The sequence below is a fragment of the Giraffa tippelskirchi genome, chromosome 3 (assembly GCF_054371585.1).
Source record: "Giraffa tippelskirchi isolate mGirTip1 chromosome 3, T2T-mGirTip1v1.2.pri, whole genome shotgun sequence".
NCBI classification, from domain to species: domain Eukaryota; kingdom Metazoa; phylum Chordata; class Mammalia; order Artiodactyla; family Giraffidae; genus Giraffa; species Giraffa tippelskirchi.
Genome location: NC_137277.1, coordinates 64,156,767 through 64,178,502, shown reverse-complemented (window position 1 = coordinate 64,178,502; position 21,736 = coordinate 64,156,767). Strand labels below are relative to the sequence as shown.

At 40.1% G+C, this 21,736-nt stretch overlaps 1 protein-coding gene across 8 annotated transcripts in view; it reads left to right on the top strand.

Moving 5' to 3' along the window:
• Window positions 1-21,736, top strand: part of CYFIP1 (cytoplasmic FMR1 interacting protein 1) — a 103,686-nt gene that overhangs the window by 33,860 nt on the left and 48,090 nt on the right. For 5 of the 8 annotated variants that reach the window (XM_081583089.1, XM_081583091.1, XM_081583092.1 and 2 more), the window contains 7 exons: window positions 2,740-2,836; window positions 2,933-3,061; window positions 9,371-9,475; window positions 11,365-11,456; window positions 13,866-13,983; window positions 19,538-19,660; window positions 20,525-20,650. In XM_081583089.1, coding sequence (XP_081439215.1) covers window positions 2,740-2,836; window positions 2,933-3,061; window positions 9,371-9,475; window positions 11,365-11,456; window positions 13,866-13,983; window positions 19,538-19,660; window positions 20,525-20,650 — 790 coding nt within the window. The remainder of the gene's footprint in view (window positions 1-2,739; window positions 2,837-2,932; window positions 3,062-9,370; window positions 9,476-11,364; window positions 11,457-13,865; window positions 13,984-19,537; window positions 19,661-20,524; window positions 20,651-21,736) is intronic. The other 3 variants (XM_081583090.1, XM_081583093.1, XM_081583086.1) reach the window with 1 other exon arrangement.

Sequence of the window (21,736 nt, the reverse complement as noted above, 5' to 3'; positions counted from 1 at the left end):
GGGGTGGAGCTAGATCTCCCAGACTTCAAGCCTTGTTCATGTGAGATAAGTTCAGGTGTCCCATTCATCACCAAGAGTCCACTCTGCATGAAAGCGTAGATCTTCAGAATGACAACATCTTTTGAATTGTCCTGGTAACTCCTCTCCAGTAGGAGAGTCTGAAGTTATCTCCATTTGATGCCAGTTTTCGGGGATTTCAAGTGTGTGGGACTCTTGGTGGAGCATGGGGCTTCTGAGCTTCCCAGTCCAGGGGGACAGCTTCTGCTCCTGATGGCACAGATCACTTGTTGCATGATTTTGATCAGCTTTCTCAGCCTTTCTAACTCTATCAGAGAAATGGGGAGGTAGATAGCACCAGTGGTTTTTCATTTTAAAAAGGTTTCTTTTCTCTCTCTCTTAGCAGTAGCACCTTTATTTCAAAGCCCAGTCTGGAAAACAGTTTAAAGATGGGACTGCTCTGTGGAAGGCCATTGGAGGGCCCCTGGGCACCCCCTTCAGAAATTGCCCACCATCTTTGCCACCCCCCAGGCTCCCCTGAGCACAGAAGAGGGCTGAGGCACCCCTCATCCTTCCAGCATCCTCTTCCTGTGATCTCCTTTATGGACCCTCTGTTGGTTCACTTTCCCAGACAATAACCCTTACTCGTCCCCAGCCCTCACACCCACACTCAACATTCAAAACACTTTTTATTAAAAAAAAAAAAAAATCAAAAAAACACTTTATTTGCACCTAGCTGGTATTTACAACTTCTTCTAAGTATAAGTTCCAGATAACCCATATTGTCATGGTGAGGCTCAAGGAAAATGAAAACAGGTATTTTTGGTCCTTTTCTTAATTTCCATTCTTGCAGCTTCAACAATCACTCAAATCAATAAAGTGAACACTATACATTCTTTAAAAAAGAATGTAAACGTACCAGTTAATATTATTTTACTGCATATATTTTTTTAAAAAACTTACAGAAATAAGCAAAATTACAGTTTATTTCTCACCTGAAATGTCCCGATGTAGGTGGTCTGCAGCTAAGTGGGTTCCACACCGTTCAGGAACCAGGGCTCCTGCTGTCTTTATGTGTTGCCTTGTAGCCCAGAATGGCTACTTGAACTCCAGGTATCATCTCTGCATTCAGGTCAGCAGGAAGCAAGGCGAGTTGAAGGCCCCACAATATCTCTTATAAGTAAACTTTCAAGTGCCTTACAAAGTTTTGCATTATATCTCATGGCTGAGCAGTTGATCCCATTGTGGAGATGAGGCACACTGCTGCACTACAGAAATTCAGGGTTTATTTTGAAGCAGGAAGGAAAGGAAACGACAGTTGGGGCAGGTTAACCAGTCTTTGCCATGAAAGCTTTTCTTTAGTAAAACCCTCAAGGTTCTAGGTTGCACAGACAGGTCCTAGATATTTTTGGGGAAGCCCTAGACGTGCAGAGTCCTCTTCTGTGCTTTCATACTGCTTTGTGAAACTAGAGACTCAGCCCATGTTCTGCATGATTGCTGGACCTCAGGGTACAGGTCCTGCTATGTCCGCTGCTCCCTTGTCAGCCCCATAAGTAGGTCATATAGGTCTTGTTTTCCAGATATGGTGAGAGTCAGGAGAGTTCAGGGGAGATGTATTGATTTATAATAAGAAGTGTATGTTCATCCTCATTTCTGGCACAACTCCTAAAACCCTTGGAATTTCCTGTGATGAAAGCAGTGAAGTTTCTTTTGTTATGTTAATGTGATTTTGGAAAGCCCCTAGGTACCCTCAGGATGGGGCTGGTCACCAGAGGAATCAGCCCTGGGACTGGAGGGTTGGAACTTTTAGTCCTACCCTCCTGACCTCAATGTGGAGAGAGGGGTTAGAGGTTGAACCCATTGCCAGCATCCAGTAATCTAATCAAACACGTTTATGCGAGGAATCTTCCATTAAAAACCCCAAAGGACAGGGTTCGGAGAGCTTCCAGGTTGGTGAACATGTGGAAGTTTGGTGGAGTGGTGATTGGAGAGGTCCTAGAAGCCCTCATTCTTTTCCCATACATTGCCCTACTCATGGGGTCTGATGCTATCTTCCGGCAGTGTCAGAATTGAGTTAATTGCAGGCCACCCAGCTGGTGTTAGAATATTGCTTGATGGTGTGGGAACAGAATTGAGTTAATTGCAGGCCACCCAGCTGGTGTTAGAATATTGCTTGATGGTGTGGGAAAACCCACTCCTCATGTTAGACTTGGTACCAGATCTTTAGGTTTGTCCAAGATGGAGCTGCAAATTGGTGGTGGAATCAGGATTTTGTCTTAGACCTTTGGCACAGAACTGTGTGTGGTGTGGTCCCTGACTGGTGGGAGGTTTGGCTGCCCAAAAGTTTCCCAACAGAGAACCTAAACGGTGCCGGCCACCTCACTCAGCACTGGAATCACAGAGGGAGTGTCTGCCTTTCTCAGACTTGGGGATATGTAGCCGATGTGAGAGGCCATTGTGTCGGCACCCTTTAGGAAAACCTGGGAGTGGCACTGCCACATCTCTGAGGAAGTCCGTCAGCTATGGACAGTGGGGTCATGAGCTGTCCACATTGCAGAGAGACTTCCCTGGAGTTCAGGGGAGGAGCTGGAGGAGGCTGAAATTGCGACCAGCGTCTGTGATGCACATTTCTACAGATAACTGTAGCAGTAGTAAAGTAATTTTGATTTTCCCAGGCTGTTTTTTTTTAAATGTCATTAAGCATGTTGGTTGATTAACCCTTTTTTCCCCCCTCTTTTATAGGGCTGCTCAGTTTTTACGTAAAATGGCAGATCCACAGTCCATCCAGGAATCACAGAATCTGTCCATGTTCCTGGCCAACCACAACAAGATCACACAAGTAACTCACCCTTGCCACTCTGGCTGATGGGGCACATTGCTGGGGGGCTGAGGGGCAGAGAGTGGTCAGTGACATAGATCTCACTCTGTGTTTCAGTCTCTGCAGCAGCAGCTTGAAGTGATCTCTGGTTATGAAGAGCTCCTAGCAGACATTGTGAATCTCTGTGTGGATTACTATGAGAATAGAATGTACCTGACGCCCAGTGAGAAACACATGCTTCTCAAAGTACGTGTATTGAGGGAAAACTGCCAACAGCACCATGAGAAAGAGGCAGCCTTCTTTTCATGAATAGGCTGAACTTTATGATTGTTTTGCCAACCTTTTCTCTCATGCTTGTGTGTGTATGTGTGTACATATAGCATCTTCCATCCTACGTGCAGTTTGCACTGCAAATCCTTGACATATTCCCATGAGTGTGTCCCAAGCTTGAGCCCAGTGCCATCCCTGGAGAAGGTGCTTGTAGATAAGGAGGTTTTGGTCAAGGACTTTTCTCAGCATAAAGCTTCTTGTAGCAGAAATTGTGTCAGATTTTACTTGGCAGGGATGTAGTTCCTAGAAATTTAGTATACTGTGTCACCATGATTGGGCTTCTCAGGTTATTCTAGTGGTAAAGAACCCACCTGCCAGTGCAGGAGACATAAGAGATGTGGGTTTGATCCCTGGGTTGGGAAGAGTCCCTGGAGGAGGGCATGGCAACCCACTCCAGTATTCTTGTCTGGAGAATCTCATGGACAGAGGAACCTGGTGTTCTACAATAATCCATAGCATTGCAAAGAGTTGGACATGACTGAAATGACTTAGCACGCATGCACGTCACCATCATTATAGTAGAATTTGTTGTTCAAGAATCATGCCATTTAATGTATTCCTCATTATTACTCTGTTTCAAATTGGGGAGGTTTTCAATGATGTTTCTCACTGGGAAAATGAGACTTCTTTTTTTTAATCAAATGAAAGTTTAATAATGTGTACATTGGAGAGAACCCAGGAAAACTGAGTAGCTTGGAGGAGATGGTTCTACCATTCTCTTCACTCTGCTCTCTACCTTCATAGAGGGCAGCTCTGTGGGACCCTGTGCTGGATGTCCTGCTGGCCCAAAGCAAGTCGGCCCAGCTCCAAGATTTCTTCCATGTAGGAGAACAGCGTGGAGGGGTCAGAGAAAAAGGGCACTGTCCAGTGGAGTGCTTTATGATATTGGAAACATTCTGTTTGCACCTATTGGTACAAGAGCCCCCTGGCAATAGGTGCCTTTGGAAAGTCACATTTATTATAGCATTGTGCTTCTGGAGAGGTGGAGCTGATGTGTATACATGTAAGAGGAAACAAGAAGTGACATAAAACAGCTTCATGTGAAGGGCTAGCTATTAATTTCTGAGGGGCTTTTGAAAATACTTTTTACCAAGCCTAGAAATATTAAAATTACAAAAAGAAAAATCTCATTGGAAAAGACAAATAAACAATAAAAGTAGTAGATCAACTTGTAGCAAGGTTAAAAGACAAAAGTAGTAAAATCACCTGTATTCATAATAAATAGTTAAGGGATACAGAAAAGATACAAAACATGATGTAAAAAAACATTAAGTGTTGGTAGGGGAGTAAAAATGCAGAGTTATTAGAATGAGTCCAAACTTAAGAGATTGTAACTTAAAATAATTATATATGTATATGTGTATATATATATATATATATATGTTGCTATATATCAACCTCATAATAACCACAACCAAAAATTTATAATAGATACACAAAAAAGAGAAAGAAATCTAAACCTAACACTAAAGATAGTCATCAAATCACAAGGGAATAGAGCAAAAGGAGGAGAAAGGAATGAAAAGGAACTATGAAAAACTCAAGAAATTAACAATGAATAAAATGACAATATGTTGTTGTTGTTTAGTTGCTAATTGTGTCTGACTCATTGTGACTCCATGGACTGTGGGCTGCTTCAGTCCATGGGAATTCCCAAACAAAAATACTGGAGTGGATTGCCATTTCCTTCAGCAGGGGATCTTTCTGACACAGAAACTGTCTCCTGTATTGGCAGGCAGATTCTTTACTGCTGAGCCACTAACTAGGGAAATACCTATCAATAATTAATTTAAATGTGAGTGGATTAAATGCTCCAGTCAAAAACATACAGTAGCTGAACGGGTTAAAAAAATAGGACCCATATGTATGCTGCCTTCAGGAGACTCACTTTAGATCTAAAGACACATAGACTGAAAGTGAGGGGATGGAAAATGATATTTCATGGAAGTGGAAAGAAACCTAGGGTGCCAATACTTATATCAGACAAAATAGACTAAAACAAAGACTTAACAGCACAATTCTAAAGGACAAGGACAAAATCATGAAACGTGGAAGTTCGCTGTGCCTATGATGTCAACAATAATGTTGAAATGTAGGAAAATGATAGAGGAGATGGAGGAACTTCTCAGGGTGTAGATGCAGGGTCAGCCACTCAATGCTGATTCAAAAGAAAGCTAAAAGCCTTTGTAAAGACCTGAGGAAGAAACACAGTAAAGAATCAGAGGGTGTGTCTTTTAATGCCAGCCATGGCTAGCTTCATCAGTTCAAGGCTAAAGTCAACCTTTACAACATGAAAGCAAGTGGCGAGATAGCCAGTGCAGAGAGGGTAGCTGCCTGGGAATTTCCTGAAATGCTTTGAGAAATTATTGATGAAGGCTTATATTTACCAGAGCAGGTTTGTAATGTGGATGAGACAGGACTGTACTGGAAGTGGATGCCAGACTAAAGTTACATCAGTAAGGAGGAAAAGATGATGCCAGGCTATAAAGAAGCAAGTTCAGTTCAGTCGCTCAATTGTGTGACGCTATGGACTGCAGCACTCCAGGCTTCCCTATCCATCACCAGCTCCTGGAGCTTGCTCAAACTCTTGTCCATCGAGTCAGTGATGCCATCCAATCATCTCATGCCCTGTCGTCCTCTTCTCTTCCTGCTTTCAATCTTTCCCAGCATCCAGGTGTTTTCCAAATAGTCAGTTCTTCGCGTCAGGTGGCCAAAGTATTGGAGCTTCAGCTTCTATGAGACTAGAAATAAACTATAAGAAAAAAAAAATCCAAAAAAACACAACCATGTGGAGGCTAAGCAATATGCTACTAAAGAACTAAGGAGTCTCCAATGAAATCAAAGAAGAAATTTAAAAATACCTGGAAAAAAATGAAAATGGAAACACAGTGTTCCATGATCTGTGGGGCATAACAAAAGCAGTTTTAAGAGGGAAGTTTATAGCAATATAAACCTCAGGAAACAAGAAAAATTTCATATAACCAATCTAAACTTACCCCTAGAGGAACTAGCAAAAGAATAAACAAAACCCCAAGTTAGTAGAAGGAAATAATAAAGATTGGAGTGAAAAATAGATGAAATAGTGACTAAAAATAATAGAAAAGAGTAAAACTAAGCTCGTTTTTCGAGAAATAGACACATCAACAAACCTTTAGTTAGACTCCTCAAGAAAAGTAGCAAGAGGGCCCAAATCAATAAAATCAGAAACGAAAAAGAAGTTACAGCCAACACCACAGAAATACAAAGGGTCAGAAGAGATTACTATGAACAATTATATGCAATAAAATGGACAGCCTAGAAGAAATGGATAAATTGCTGGAAACGTATATTCTACCAAGATGTATCAGGAAGAAACAGAAAATAAATATGAACAGACTGATTACCACTAATGAAATTGAATCAGTAATCAAAAAACTTCCAACAAATGAAAGCCCAGAACCAAATGGCTTTACTGGTGAATTCTACCAGACATTTAAGGAAGAGTTAACAACTATCTTCAAAATATCCCCACCCCCACCCCCACCACAAAAAATGAAGAGGAAGGAAGGCTTTCTACCTCATTCTGTGAGGTGTCGTCACTCTGATAACAAACCAGGCAAAGATATCACACACACACAAATTACAGTTCAATATCATGTATGAACATAGAAGCAAAAATCCTCAACAAAATATTAGCAAGCCAAATTCAGTACATTAAAGAGATCATACACCATGATCAACTGGGATTATTCCAGGGATGCAAGAATAATTCAATAACTGCAAATCAATTGATGTGATAACACATTAACAAATTGAAAAATAAAAATCATATGACTACCTCAATAGATGTGGGAAAAACTTGAGAAAATTCAGGATCCATTTATGATAAAGAATCTTAACTAAGTGGATATAGAGGGAACATACTTCAGCATGATAAAGGCTGTGTATGATAAAGGCTGTGTACGACAAGGCCACAGTTAGCATCATCATACCCAGCAGTGAAAGTGTATTCTCTCTAAGATTAGGCATAAAACAAGAATGCCCACTCACTCTCACCACTTTTATTCAGCATAGTATTGGAGGTCCTGGCCACATCAGTCAGAGAAAGAAAAGAAATTATAGGAATCCAAATTGGAAAGGAAGAAGTAAAACTGTTAACTGTTTGCAGATGACATGATACTGTACATGGACAATCCCAAAGATACCCACAAAGAGCTTTTGAAACTAGTACATGAATTCAGTAAAGTTGCTGGATGTAAAATAATATACAGGAATCCATTGTGGTTCTTTATACCAACAACAAACTATCTGAATGATAAATTTTTTTAAAAAATTCCATTTACAGTTGTATCAAAAAAAATAAAATACCTTGAAATTAATATAACCAAGGAGGTAAAAGACCTGGACTCTGAAAAACTATAAGACATTGTTGAAAGAAATTGAAGACAACATGAACAAATGGAAAGATCTATTTTGTTTTGGGGATTGGAAAAATTAACATCATTAAAATTCCCATACTACCCAAGGCAATCTACAGTTTTGGTGCAACCCCTATCAAAGTACCAATGGCATTTTTCACAGAACTAGAACAAATAATTATAACATTTGTAAGGAAACAAAAAAGACCCCAAATAATCAAAACAATCTTATAAGAGAAAGCTTTAAGAACAAAACTGGAGGTATCATGCTGCAGTTTGCTGTAATTGATTTCAAACTATACCACAAAGTCAGAACAGTATGGTATGGCACAAAAATAGACACATAGATCAGTGGAACAGAGAGCTCAGAAATAAACTCACAATGGGCAGTTAATCTATGACAAAAGAAACAAGGATATGTGACAGGGAAAAGACAGCCTCTTAATAAGTGGTACTGGGAAAACTGGACTACTCTCTCACACCATATACAAAATCAAGCTCAAAATGGATTAAAGATTTAATTGTTAAGACCTGAAACCATAAAATTCCTGGAAGAAAACTCTCTGACATTATTAGTTTTAGCAATAGATATATTTTTTTGATCTGTCGCCTCAGAAAAGGGAAGCAAAGGCAAAAATAAACAAATGGGACTACATCAAACTCAAAAACTTTGAAGAAAACTATCAACAAAATGAAAAGACCACATACTAAATGAAGAAGGCATTTGCAAACAATATATTCCACGAAGGGTCAATCTGAGATGTAGAAAGAACTTGAACAACTCAATGTGAAAAAAATTTAAAAATGGACAGAGGATATGAATAGGCATTAATTACAAAGAAGACATAGAGATGACCAAGAGCTACATGAAAAGATGCTCAATATTACTCATCATCAGGGAAATACAAATCAAAATCACAATGAAGTATCATCTCACGCTTGTCAGAATGGATATTGTCAAAAAGACTAGAGATAACAATTGCTAGCAAGCAAGTGGAGAAAAGGGAATGCTGGTACAGTTTGAAATCTGGTGGGAATGTGAATTGCTGCAGCCACGACTGAGAACAATATGGTGGTTCTTCAAAGAATGAAAAAAATTACCATAAGATCCAGCAATTCCACTTCTGGATATTTATATGAAGAAAAATACTAATTAAAAAAGATATATGCAGCATTGTTAACAATAGCCAAGACATGAAAGCCGAAGTGTACATTGATAGAAACATAAAAAGATTATATATATCTGTATAGATATATGTTTAGATATAATGGAATGTTATTCAGCCACAAAAAACGAAATCTTGCCATTTGTGAATATACTTAGTATTATGCTAAGTGAAATAAGTCAGGCAGAGAAAGATATCATATGATTTCACTTATATGTAGAATCTAAAAAAATAAATGAACAAACATAAAATAGAAACAGACTCATAGATACAGAGAACACACAGGAAGTTCCCAATTGTGGTATAGAGGAGAGAATGAAATAGGTGAGATTAAGAGGTGTAGACTTCTGGCTACAAAATAAGTGAGTCTGTAGGATGAAATGTACTGCTTTGGAAATACCGTCGTTAATATTGTCTGTCTTTGCATGGTGAACCAGTGGTAACTAGACTTATGGTGATCATTTTTGAATGTATAGAAACATCAACTCACTGTGTTGTCCATCTAGAACTAACACAGGGTTGTAGGTCAACTACAGTTTTTTTAAAAAGTGCTTTTTGAAATAAGAATGAATTGTCATTTCAAAGTTACGAACTATAGCAGTGTGTTTATGGGTAATTAGACCTGCAGATCTAAGCTTTATGTGCCATTTTGTGATTTTCAGGTCATGGGGTTTGGTCTATATTTGATGGATGGAAGTGTCAGCAACATTTATAAACTAGATGCCAAGAAAAGAATAAACTTATCCAAAATCGACAAATACTTCAAGGTGAGTTGCAGTTTCTAGATAAACCTTTTTATTGAAGTGTATGCAGTTTGAGCTTTGGGAGGTCAACCTCTGTGACTTCGGTCCATAGTAGGAAATGCAATGTTGGCAGGTGGGTGGCTGTGAGTAGACTGTCTCCTGCCCTTGTAGCAGTTTTGCCTGAATTTGAACCTTGTCTAAAGGAATCATGCCATATATATTCTTTTGTGTCTGGCTACCCCCACTTTGTTCGTCATATCATCCCTATGGGAACCTGCAACTATAGTTTTTACTTTTTCATTGTGGTGTGGCTCTACATTTTATGACTAAACTGCAATTTACTTATCCATTCTCTGATGAACATGAGATTGTTTCTGCGTTTTGGCTTGTCTGAACAGTGCTGCTCTGATTTGAGCACATCTATGCACATTTTTACTGGGTGAGTACCCAGTGATGGATTGCGTACTCATCTGAGAGAATGGACATTGTTGGTGCAGTAGATGCAGCCTCCCAGTCCCCCACATGGCTGTGCTGACTTGCCTCACCACCAGCAGTGAGTGAGCCTTCTTGGGGCTTCATATCGTCACCAACACTTGCCTCTGCCATTCTTTGGGGAGAAGGGAGCACCCTGAAGGTTGTGCCTGTGTGTCTTTGAGAATTTATTGGCTAGTGTTTCCTTGTGGTTTAGTTGATGTTTCCCTGATTGCTTTTCACAGTATTATTAGTCTTTTGTGTGTTCTCTTTGGAAGTGTCCTTTCAAGTCTCTCATTCTTTTTTTTCCCTGTTGATTTGTAGTTTTTTACATATTCTGGATATGTATCCTTTGTTGGATACATGTGTTCTAAAATACATGCATTTCCCCTATGTAGCTCTTATTTTTCACTTTCTTGAAGAGTCATTGGTGAACTGAGGTTCTTAATTTTAATGTGGTCCGATATATTCATCTTTGATGTCCACTTTAAGAACTCTTTGATAAAACCGACTCTTGAGAATTTTCTTTTGCATTACCTTCTAGTAGCATCATTGTTTCCTTTTCCATCTAGATCTATAATCCCCCTGGAATTGATGTAATGTATGCTGTGAGATAGGGGGTTGACAGTCTTGGATTTATTTTTCCCCTATGGATATCTAGTTGACTCTGTTTTCCCTTCATTGCTCTAAGGAGTCACCTGGGTCATAAAGCAGGTGTCCCTATGTGAATGACTCTGCTTTAAGTTGCTCTGCCCCACTCGTCTGCACCTGTGCTGGCTTAGTTGCTGTAAGTCTCCAGCAGGTCATCAAGTTATGTTCTCCACAATTGTCTTGAGCATTGTCCCTCTATCTTTTGAAATATATTTGAGAATTGACTTGCTGATTTATACGCACACATATACACACATGCACATACTACCCATAAACCATTTTTCCTTTTGGAATATTGTTTGGGATTCTGTTGAATCTATAGATCAATTTAGGGAAAATGGGTATTTTTAAAATACCATGTTTTCTAATACATGAACCTAACATAAATCTCTGTTCACTTAGAACTTTAAAAAATTTTCTAGAATTTTTGGTAATATTTTGTTTTGAAGTCTTAACATATTTTGTTAGATTTAATAATATATACTTTTATTTTTTGATGCTATTGCAACTTTTTTCTTTAGTTGTTTTTCCTAATTGTTTCTTGTGTATAGAAATGCAGTTTTTTTTTAATGACCATGGTTCTAGCAACAAGATAGGTTAATTTTAATGTTTGAATTGGTTCTTTAAGTGAATGCAGAAGTTGTTTACAATTTTTTTGCAGTAAGTGATTTGCAGAAATAGCATTCAACCCGAAGTAATTATTAGCATTCCTCATTCTTCTTAGAAGGTATATGGTGAGTAAATACAATATATAATGACCCTGGGTTTTTTATTTTATTCTTTGAATACAGCAGCTCCAGGTGGTTCCGCTGTTTGGAGACATGCAAATAGAACTGGCAAGATACATCAAGACCAGCGCCCACTATGAGGAAAATAAATCTCGGTAGGCGGAGAGTGAGTTGCCCAGTCAGAGCATTCTTCAGTGTTCTCACTGTGGTTCCTGACATGGTGCTTATCTGTCCAGATATGCCACCTTTGACATTTTCAATCACATGCCTGATATGGTAGTCTTTTCCATGTGTAGATGTTTACATTTAAACTCATTTACAAGTGCAATTTATTTTCTTAGTAGAATGGCCACATTTCAGATATCTAATAGTTAGGGTCTACTGTTTTGGTCAGCACAGATATAGAACTTTTCATCATCCCTAAGAGTTCTGTTAGACAGTGTTGGTCACATATATGGAAGTATAAACAAATTGTCTGGGTGCTGATAAAAGCTTAACAACCAGTCTGCTGGGAAGGGGCTGGATGTTTGTATGCAACTTAAAGAGGTTATAGAACTATCACCCGAGGGCCAGAACCAGACCAGGCTTATTTTTGCAAGGTCTCAGTTGTTGAGAATGGTCTTTACATTTTTAAAGAGGTTTGTTTGTTTGTTTTTTTTTTTTAAGATGATGGCTCTACAGCTGATGTGACAGAGACAGTGTAGCCTCCAAATTGTAAAGTGCTTACTTTCTGGGCCTGTGCTAAGACAGTTGACCAATCCCTGTTATAAAGAATCTGCAGCTTATAGTTACAAGTGATAGTAAATACATAATTCTTTTTATTGTACCTTCCACATAGTCACGTGAGTCTCATAGGATGCTTCTGTTGACTTTTGCCAGATCCGTAGTCTCCATTCAGCCATGGTTTTGAAAAATACAGTTGCACCTCAATCTGGCTACTCAAAGGTTAGCAGTCTTTTTCTGTGAAGGCCAAATTGTAAACATATTATGTCTTTCTAGCCACATGTGTCGCATACTCTTTTTTGTTACTTTTTTATTTTTTTAATTACCCTTTAAATCTGTAAAAACCATTTTTGTGGCTTTGGGGCACATAAAAACTGGTCATGTTGGGTCTGTGCTATATGCAGCTTGCCAGCCTCTGTGCCACCTTATTTCCTAACACATCTACCATTAAATTTGATATGTGATGCCCTTCCTCAAAATCACATTCACTAAACTGAACCCTCTCTCCATTTCAGCATCGACTTGAGCTCTAATTTGGAGGGTGTACTGATTTCCATGGTATAAATAGAAATGCCTAAATGTAAGTTAGCAGTGTAGACCTCCTACTGTAATAAACACAATCATCTCTATAGTGTAAGTTATGGTGGAATCAATAAAAGAATCAGGAAGCAAGGAGTTTTGCATACTTTGTTTTTAGTAAGATCTGGTGTAAGTCATTGGCCATTATTACCAGTTAATTTCTGTTTCACAGCCACTGAGGCAGATGCCTGAGCCTGTAGCAGTCAGCTCTAAGAGCTCACCCCAACAGTCTAGCACCTGTGTCTGGCCCCTGGGGGTTGGTGCAAGTGGCAGCTGTTGGCATCTGGCTCCTGTGCCAGCTTATTTCCTAACACATCTGCCATTAAATCTGATAACACATATGCCTCTCCTGAGGTGGACATGCTGTCTGGGGCCTGCAGGGAAGGCCAGTGTGTTTGAGAGTGGACCCTGGCGCAGGGCCTGGCCTTGTGTGCTTGCTACAGACTCAAGGAGCTGCCTTGGCCAGTGTCTCTGTAATTGTCATGTCATCATATAGTGGAATCAAAGTTAAAAGTGATGCTGCTTGAGATAGTGTACTGATCATCTTGAAAATTTGTAATCTGCATCCTTTCCTTCTGGCAAAGGGGGCGAACTTGGTAGAAACATGGTGCAGGTTGGTGCTGAGTGTGAGGAAACCAAGGGAACCGCTCTGAGCCCAAAGACCCATGCTTTCTGCCCAAGAACGCCGACAGATTTAATCTTTTTTTTTCCCGATTTAATTTTTGATACCCTTTTTTTCCACTCTGTTAACTATATCTGTTTGCTGCTGAAATGGTGTGTTGTACACATAGTTAGTTATGGCAACACTGTCTAATTTCCAAGTCATGTCAGTTTCAACTCTCCCATCAAAGATAACTTTTGTTCCTGAGTCTTTGGCTGACTTGTTTTGTACTATAGTTTATATTTTCACATGTGAATAATAAAGAAATATTAGTTCCTGCCAACTGTGCAGTAATGTGTCAAGGGGCTCTGGAAGGGTTATGCAGTATCTTGAATCCAGCAACTCTCAGCTTTGTGGAAAGTAGTTCACTGATTAAGGAGAAATTACGGTTCCTTTTCCAGAATACAGACATGAGAAGGTAGACACAGACCCAACACAGGGAGCTGAGGCAGACCCAGCTGTTGCCATGCAGAGAGTTCCACGTTTCCTCTGCACCTCGATCTCGGCTACATTGGGCCTCCTGGGCTGGGGGTGGGCCTGCCTTGCATGTGTCCTCAGCCAGGTGTCCCTCAGGTCATGCACGTTTCCCCTTTACCACCAGGTGGACCTGCACGTCCTCCAGCAGCAGCCCACAGTACAACATCTGCGAGCAGATGGTCCAGATTCGGGAGGACCATATGCGCTTCATCTCGGAGCTGGCACGCTACAGCAATAGCGAGGTGAGTGGTCTCTGCCTGCAATGCACACCTGGCAACACCATGTCTGATGTGGTCCTTGTATTCTCTGCACCCAAATTTACTTTGAATTTTACACCTTTCATTTACTTTGAGAAGCACAGTTTAAGTACTGTGTACTTAAGAAGCTCTCATTATAAATGGATGAGGCAGTGCAGATATGATATAATGGAATTTGTTTGGATCTGTTCAGCTGTACAAAAAGCATCTTCTTTTTTTTGGAAAAATATTAGCAGTGATCCCCAAAAAATGACTGAGTTGAGACCATGAATTAAGTGCATTTTCTAGTCTAGTTCTGTGGTTCCAAACTGCTAGGAGAAGGGAGAGGAGAGTAGAGGACATTAGGAACAGAAGGATGGTTTTGACTTGTGCCCTTTCCTGTCTAGAGGGAGGAAGTACAAGAGCTTCCACGTTGATGGGAAGATACATCAAGTGCCCAGAAAAAGGCCTGAGGGTGGGTGTAGAAGGTAGTGCTCTCTCTTGGGCCACGGGCCTTGTTAATTCCTTCCAGCTTTGCAGCTGGGTTTTCTGTGTCCTTGTTTGGGCCAGTCACATTGCCCATACCCACTCCATGCCTGGCTCCAAGCCAGCATTACTCACATGGGGTGGGTGAGTCAGGGGTCTAAGAGAGGAGAAACAGCAACGGGAGGGTCATTTCTCATGTCCTAGCAGACAAGACACCAAGGTCAGGGTCAGAGCAGTGGTCAGTGGCATGGATGGGTGCTGCAAATGGTCTAGAGGGACCTAGGGATTTGGGGCCACATATATAGGTCTGGTTTTTGAGATTGTAGTACCTTGGGGTTCTCAGGAGGACCATTACATTTGGAGGAAGAACTCTGTGTGCTGGTTCTGCCCATTGCAGGACAATGAGCACTCCGTCCCTCAACCACAAGCACTAGTCAGTATGTAACCAAAATGACTGAAAGATAGCCCAAGTGATCAGGGCCTGTTACCTCCTTGCAGACCCCAGGTGGGTGGCCGCCCAAGTAGAGAAGGGGGCCAGCCCCCTGGACTTCTTCATGTAGTTGTAAACTGAGTTCATGAGGAGCTCTCAAACAGCACAGAGAGCTAATGTCTACCTTTTCAAATAGGAGCATTTGACAGCATGCATGGTTCCTGTCTGTCTTCTGAGTTCTGCCATAGTGCCCTTATAATCAAATGCTGGTTTTAATAAGAGAAAAGAGATCTATCTTTGAAAGCTTTGCTCAGTTTATTTTTAAACAGATATATGAGGACATAATACACATATCAGACAATTCACCCATTTGAATTATACAGTTCAAAGATGTTTAGTATATTTAGTGAGTTGTGTAACTGTCACTACAGTCTTATTGAACACTGTCAACATCCCCAGAGCAATTCTGCATCCATTAGTAGTCACTCCCCATTCTCCTTCCTTCTGGCACCTGGCAGTCTACTTTCTATCTATGGATTTACCTACTGGACATTTCATATAAATGGTATCATATAATACATGCTCTTTGGTGACTGGCTTTTTTAATTTAACATTGTATTTTCAAGGTTCATCCATGTTATAGCCTGTATCAATAATTTTATGGCTTATTTATAATACTTAAAATAATTTTATGTCTGAATAATACTGCGTTGCTTGGACACACTACATTTTGTTGGTTCATTATGAATAATGCTGCTATGGACATCTGTGTACAAGTGTTTGTGTGAACATAAGTTTTCATTTCTCTTAAGTAGATATCTAGGAATGGAACTGCTGAGTCATATGGCACTCCATGTTGAACATTTTGAGGAACTGCCAAGCTGTTTTCAAAGCAGCTGCACTGTTTTACATTCTCACCAGCAGTCTGTGAGGAGTTTGATTTCTCTACATCCTCGCCAGCCCTTGTTTCTGTTTTTTTTTTTTCATTCTGACCATCCTAGTGCATGTGAAGTGGTACCTGGTTGTGGTTTGGATTTATATCCTTAATGGCTAATGAAACTGAATATCTTTTCATGTACTCATTGGCCAATTTTAAGAAATGTCTCTTGAAGTATTTGCTCATTTTAAAATTGTAGTATCTTTTTTTTTTTTTACTGTTGAGTTCTTATATTCTCTTATCTGTTATATGATTTTCATATATTTTCTCCTGTTTTTTGGAGTTCTATCTCCTGTCTTTTTCCTGTTCGTCTGTCTTTTTGCTGTCTCAGTGATGTTCTTTGAAGCACAGTTTTTTATTTTTGATGTGGTCCAGTTTGTTTTATTTATTTACTTTTGGCTGTGCTAGGTCTTCATTGCTGTAGAGGCTTTTTCTCTAGTTGTGGCATGCAGGGGCTTCTCTCAAGTCTGCTACTCTCATTGTGGTGACTTCTCTTGCTGCGGAGCACAGAGTCCAGGGCATGCAGGCTTCAGCAGTTTCTGCATGTGGCTCACTAGCTGTGGCTCCCGGGCTCTAGAGCACGAGCTCAGTAATCGCAGTGACTTCTCTTGCTGCGGAGCACAGAGTCCAGGGCACGCAGGCTTCAGCAGTTTCGGCATGTGGCTCCGCAGTCGTGGCTCCTGGGCTCTAGAGCATGAGCTCAGTAATTGTGGTGACTTCTCTTGCTGCGGAGCACAGAGTCCAGGGCAGTCATGGCTCCCATGCTCTAGAGCACAAGCTTAGTAATTGTGGTGCCCGGACTTAGTTGCTCTATGGCATGTGGGATCCTCCAGGTCTAGGGATCAAACTCATGTCCCCTGCATTGGCAGGCAGACTCCTTAGTGCTGAGCCACCAGGGAAGCCCTGATGTAGTCCACTTTTATCTATTTTTTCTTTGGTTGTTTGTGCTTTTGGTCATAATGAATAAACCGTTGCCTAACCCAAGTCACAAAGATTTACCTCTTGTTTTCTTCTAACAGTTTTGTAAAAGTTTTAGCTCTTATATTTAGATCTATGATCCATTTTAAGTTACTTTTTAAATATGATATAATTTAAGGGTTCAGGTTCATTCTTTTGTATGTGGATATCCAGTTTTGCCAGTATTGTTTTTTAAAGACTATTCTTTCTCCACTGAAGACACCCTCATCAAAAGTCAAGTGACTGTACCACTTCTGTGTTCATTGCAACATTATTTATGATACTCAAACCAAAGAAACAGCCTAAGTGTCTACAGATAGATGAATAAAGAAAATGTGATATATATTACACAATGGAATATTATTCAGTCATACAAAAGAAGGAAATCCTGCCATTTGTGACAACATGGATGGACCTTAAGGGCATTACACTAAGTGAAGTAAGTCAGACAGAAAAAGACAAATACAGTATGATATCACTTTTATGTGGCGCCTGAAAAACCAAACTCATGAATACAGAGAACAGATTGGTGGTTGCCAGAGGCAAGAGGTAAAAGAAGTGAGAAAAGTTGGCCAAAAGGTACAAATTTTCAGTTAATAAGATAAATAATTTCTGGGGCTGTAATATACAGCATGGTGACTATAGTTATATAGTACAGTATTATATATTTGAAAGTTCCTAAGAGAGTAAATCCTGAAAGTTCTCATCACAGGAAAAAAAAAATTGTAACTATGTGAGTTGATAAGTATTAACTTATTGTGTAGTCATTTCACAGGATACGCACTTGTCTTAGTCGCTTAATTGTGTCTGACTTTTTGTGACCCCATGGACTGTAGCCCACCGGATTCCTCTGTCCATGGAGTTCTCCAGGCAAGAATACTGGAGTGGGTTTCCATGCCATCGAACCCAGGTTCTCCGCATTGCAGGTGGATGCTTTACCATGAGAACTACCAGGGAAACCCATATCAAATCAAATCATATTGTACACTTATGTATGTATCAGTTATATCTCAATAAAACTAGGTGGAGGAGAATCAATTGATTATAACCTCGAGGCTTCATTTTTGGACTCTCAGTTCTGTTCCATTGACCTTTATGTCTGTCCTTATGCCAGTACCACACTTGCTTTTTTTAATTGAAGTATAGTTGATTTACAATGTTGTGCCAATCTCTGCTGTACTGCCAAGTGACTCGGTTATACACATACAGACATTCCTTTTTTAATATTCTTTTCCATTATGATTTATCACTTGATGTTGAATATAGTTCCCTGTGCTATACAGTAGGACCTTGCTGTTTATCCATCCTATAAATAATAGTTTACACATGCTAATCCCAAACTCCCAGGCCCACCCACCTCCCGCTTGGCAATCACAAATCTGTTCTCTGTGTCTGAGAGTCTGTTTCTGTTTTGTAGATAGGTTCATTTGTGCCGTATTTTAGATTCCACATATAAGTGGTATCATACGGTGTTTGTCTTTCTCTGTTTGACTTAATTCACTAGTATGACAATCTCTAGCTGCATCATGTTGATGCAGATGGCATTGTTTTGTTCTTTTTTATGGCTGAGTAGTATGGCTGTATGTTTTAGCTGTTGTGAATAGTGCTGCTGTGAACACAGGAATACATGGATCTTTTTTTTGCCGTGCAACGAGGCACGTGGGATCTTCCCTGATCAGGGATCATACCTGTGCTGCCTGCATTGAAAGTGTGGGCTATTAACCACTGGACTTCCAGGGAAGTACCCTGCATGTGTCTTTTTGAATTATAATTTTGTCCAAGTATATGCCCAGGAGTGGGATTGCTAGATCATATGGAAATTCTATTTTTAGTTCTTTTAAGGAATCTCCATACTGTTTTCCATAGTCACTGCACCAACTTGCATTCCCACCAACAGTGTAGGAGGGTTCCATTTTTATTATTTGTGTTTTAGTTCTCCATGACATAAATTTTCAAGCACACAAATGAAGAGATCAGTCCTGGCCCCTCAGATGCCACACTAGGCTTCATCACCTACCCCTGTTCAGATACTCTTCCAGGTGAGCTTGAAGCAATTGCAAGATAACATAGCACTCCCTCTGAATATAGTTCCCATGTGTCTCTAATAAATAAAGAACGCTTTTAAAACATAACCATAATTCCATCACACCTAAAAAACCAAGTATGTATTCCTTAATAGTAAATAGCTGGTCATTGTTCACATTTACGCTATTTGCTCATTATCAATAGTGGTTTATTTTTCTAGGTTTTTGTGCCTCAGTCACCAAATAAGTTGTATAAACTGCAGTTGGTTGACATGACCATCCTCTGTCTCATGCCTGTGTCCACCCTCATTTTCTGTGCCATCATTTGCCATGACCTTGTTCCTGTGTGTCCTGTACACTGCCAGATCAGAGGCCCCGTCAAACACAGCTCCCGTTCTCCAGGCCCACTTGGCCCCTGGGCTGCCATGCTGAGGTCTGCTGAGGGGTCCAGCTGACTGTCTGGGAAGTGGCCAGCTGCATCCACTGCCTTGAGGCATGACTAGGGCTCAGCCTGGTGGTCCTCTCAGCTCCTTGCTCCTTCCATAGCTGGATTCCTTTGCTTTGTGTATCAGTTATTAAAATAATTGATTCCCTAGCATCATCTAAAGTAATAGCTAGTTTTTTAGAACTACTTTTGCCAGTGTACATTTGGAGTAGGCTCCTAGAATGGGTTTGATAAGTGGTTTCCTGGACACTGGTGACTTCTTAATGATCTATCATCTCTAGGTGGTCACGGGCTCAGGCCGCCAGGAGGCTCAGAAGACGGACGCTGAATACCGGAAGCTCTTTGACTTGGCTCTTCAAGGTCTTCAGCTGCTGTCCCAGTGGAGTGCTCATGTGATGGAAGTGGTGGGCTCTCTCACTTTTATTTGGAACTGCACCCCCTAGTTAATTAGAAGTGCTTTTCTTCCTAAACTTGTCAATAAACTGACTAAACTATATTTTTTCTGCTTTAACTTTGGCCTTTGGATCAAAAACAAATTGACTTTTTATCTTCGGCAGTAGAAATAAGAGTATATATTAATTTAAATGTTTCTAAGATGGCTCAATGTACATTTCGTTTACATATATTAGAATTAAAGGTCTTTATCTTTTAAAACACATTGGTAGAATTACATTTGTATTGTTATGATGATTTTTAATTCTCATTTTTTTAAAAACAACACTCGGTATTTCTAGCCATCAGTTTCTTTTGTTTAGGATTAGTAAAGTGGTTTATGATGCTTAGAAAGGATTGGATACTTACAAGTCAGAAGATTTTTCTGTTTCGTTGTTTATTTTGCTCAGACAAGGATTTTTATATTTGGATGGGTACTTGATTGTTTGAAAGGCTAATTCTTTTAGAAATGGTGATAAAGTGCTTATAGTCTTAGATATTCCACATAAAATATCCAGACCATTTTACCTGATGTATTTCTTAAGTTTTTGATGTATTACCTGAAACTGAAGTCACATTTCCAGAATGTTTTGCAGTTTTATGGAGATGGACTGTGTGTGCATGCATATGTAGTGTGCGTGTGCACATGTGTGCATGCATTGTGTGCGTGTGTGCATGCAAGCATTCATGCCTGTGTGTGACTCTCAGACCCAGTGAACAATAGAAGGCTGACCTTTGACCTTTGGTAGCTTTTGGCAGTAGTCCTTTAAGTCAGATCAGCAGTTAAACATTTTGCATTCAATGTGGCTGTCGCCTCTCTTTTTTGATCACACCAGTATTCATGGAAACTTGTGCACCCAACGGACAAGTACTCTAACAAGGACTGCCCTGACAATGCTGAGGAGTATGAGCGTGCCACCCGCTACAACTACACCAGTGAGGAGAAGTTTGCCTTGGTGGAGGTAAGGCTTGTCTGCTTTCTCCTGCTCCTTTGATTCTGACCTCAAACTGTCTTTGCTTTACAAAGAAAAACAAAAACATGAATGAACTACTTGTTTTATGCAGTTGTGTCTGTGTAGGGCGGCTCTTTGAATCTGTCACAGATGTCAGAATAGAGATTAAAATAGGTTGTAGGTTCCTGGTCTCTGCATAGACACTCCCCTGAGCCAGATCAGGGCATGTTCTGGGGAGAGCTTGGGAGCGTAGCAGCTTTTTGTTGGCACACACAAGAGGAGCGAGCTGAGACCTGGGCGTTGGAGGGAGAGGAACCCCACTCATAGCTGTGTGGTCCCCAGCTCTGCACAATGTTTAGGACTCTTGTGATGAACAGGTCTTAATTTCTGTGCCATCTAGTTTCTGAATGTATGTTTTGTAGCTATAAGTTTCCTACCTTGTTTGAGAAATCTTTGCATACCCCCAAGGTCATGAAGATAGTCTTCTACATTGTCTTCTGGATGTCTTATTCTGCCTTTCACATTTAGATCCGAACTACCCCCTCCAACCCTCCCAGCTGCTCTGCCTGCCACCTCTGTTGTGCGTCAGGTGACCATACCCAGGCAGATGTGTTTCTGCTCATGTTCCAATCCGTTGGTCAATCTGTCTCTCCTTTCCTAATCCCTCTGTCTTAATTACAGTAGTTAAGTGTGTCTTGTAAAGTACATCTTTCTCTCTTCAAGAGTTCTTAGCTATGCTCACCCTTTGCATTTTCATATACATTTTAGAACCATCTATTTATGTCCCAGTGAATCCTGTTAAAATTTATTACAAGGGTATGAATAAACCTATAGACCATTTTTGGAAGAATTGACAAATTTATCATGTTAAGTCTTTCATGAATCTGATACGTCCATCCATTCGTTAAGATTCTCTAATACCTCTTTTCATCTGTAAAACTGTTGCACATCTTTTGTTGGTTTTATTTTTTTTTTTTCTAAGTGTTTATCACTTGTGTTTAAAATCAGTTTTGTTTTTTTTTTTTTTAGTTTTCCTTGTATCTGCCAACTTGTCTAAACTCACTTATTAATTGTAATAAATCATCCATAGATTCT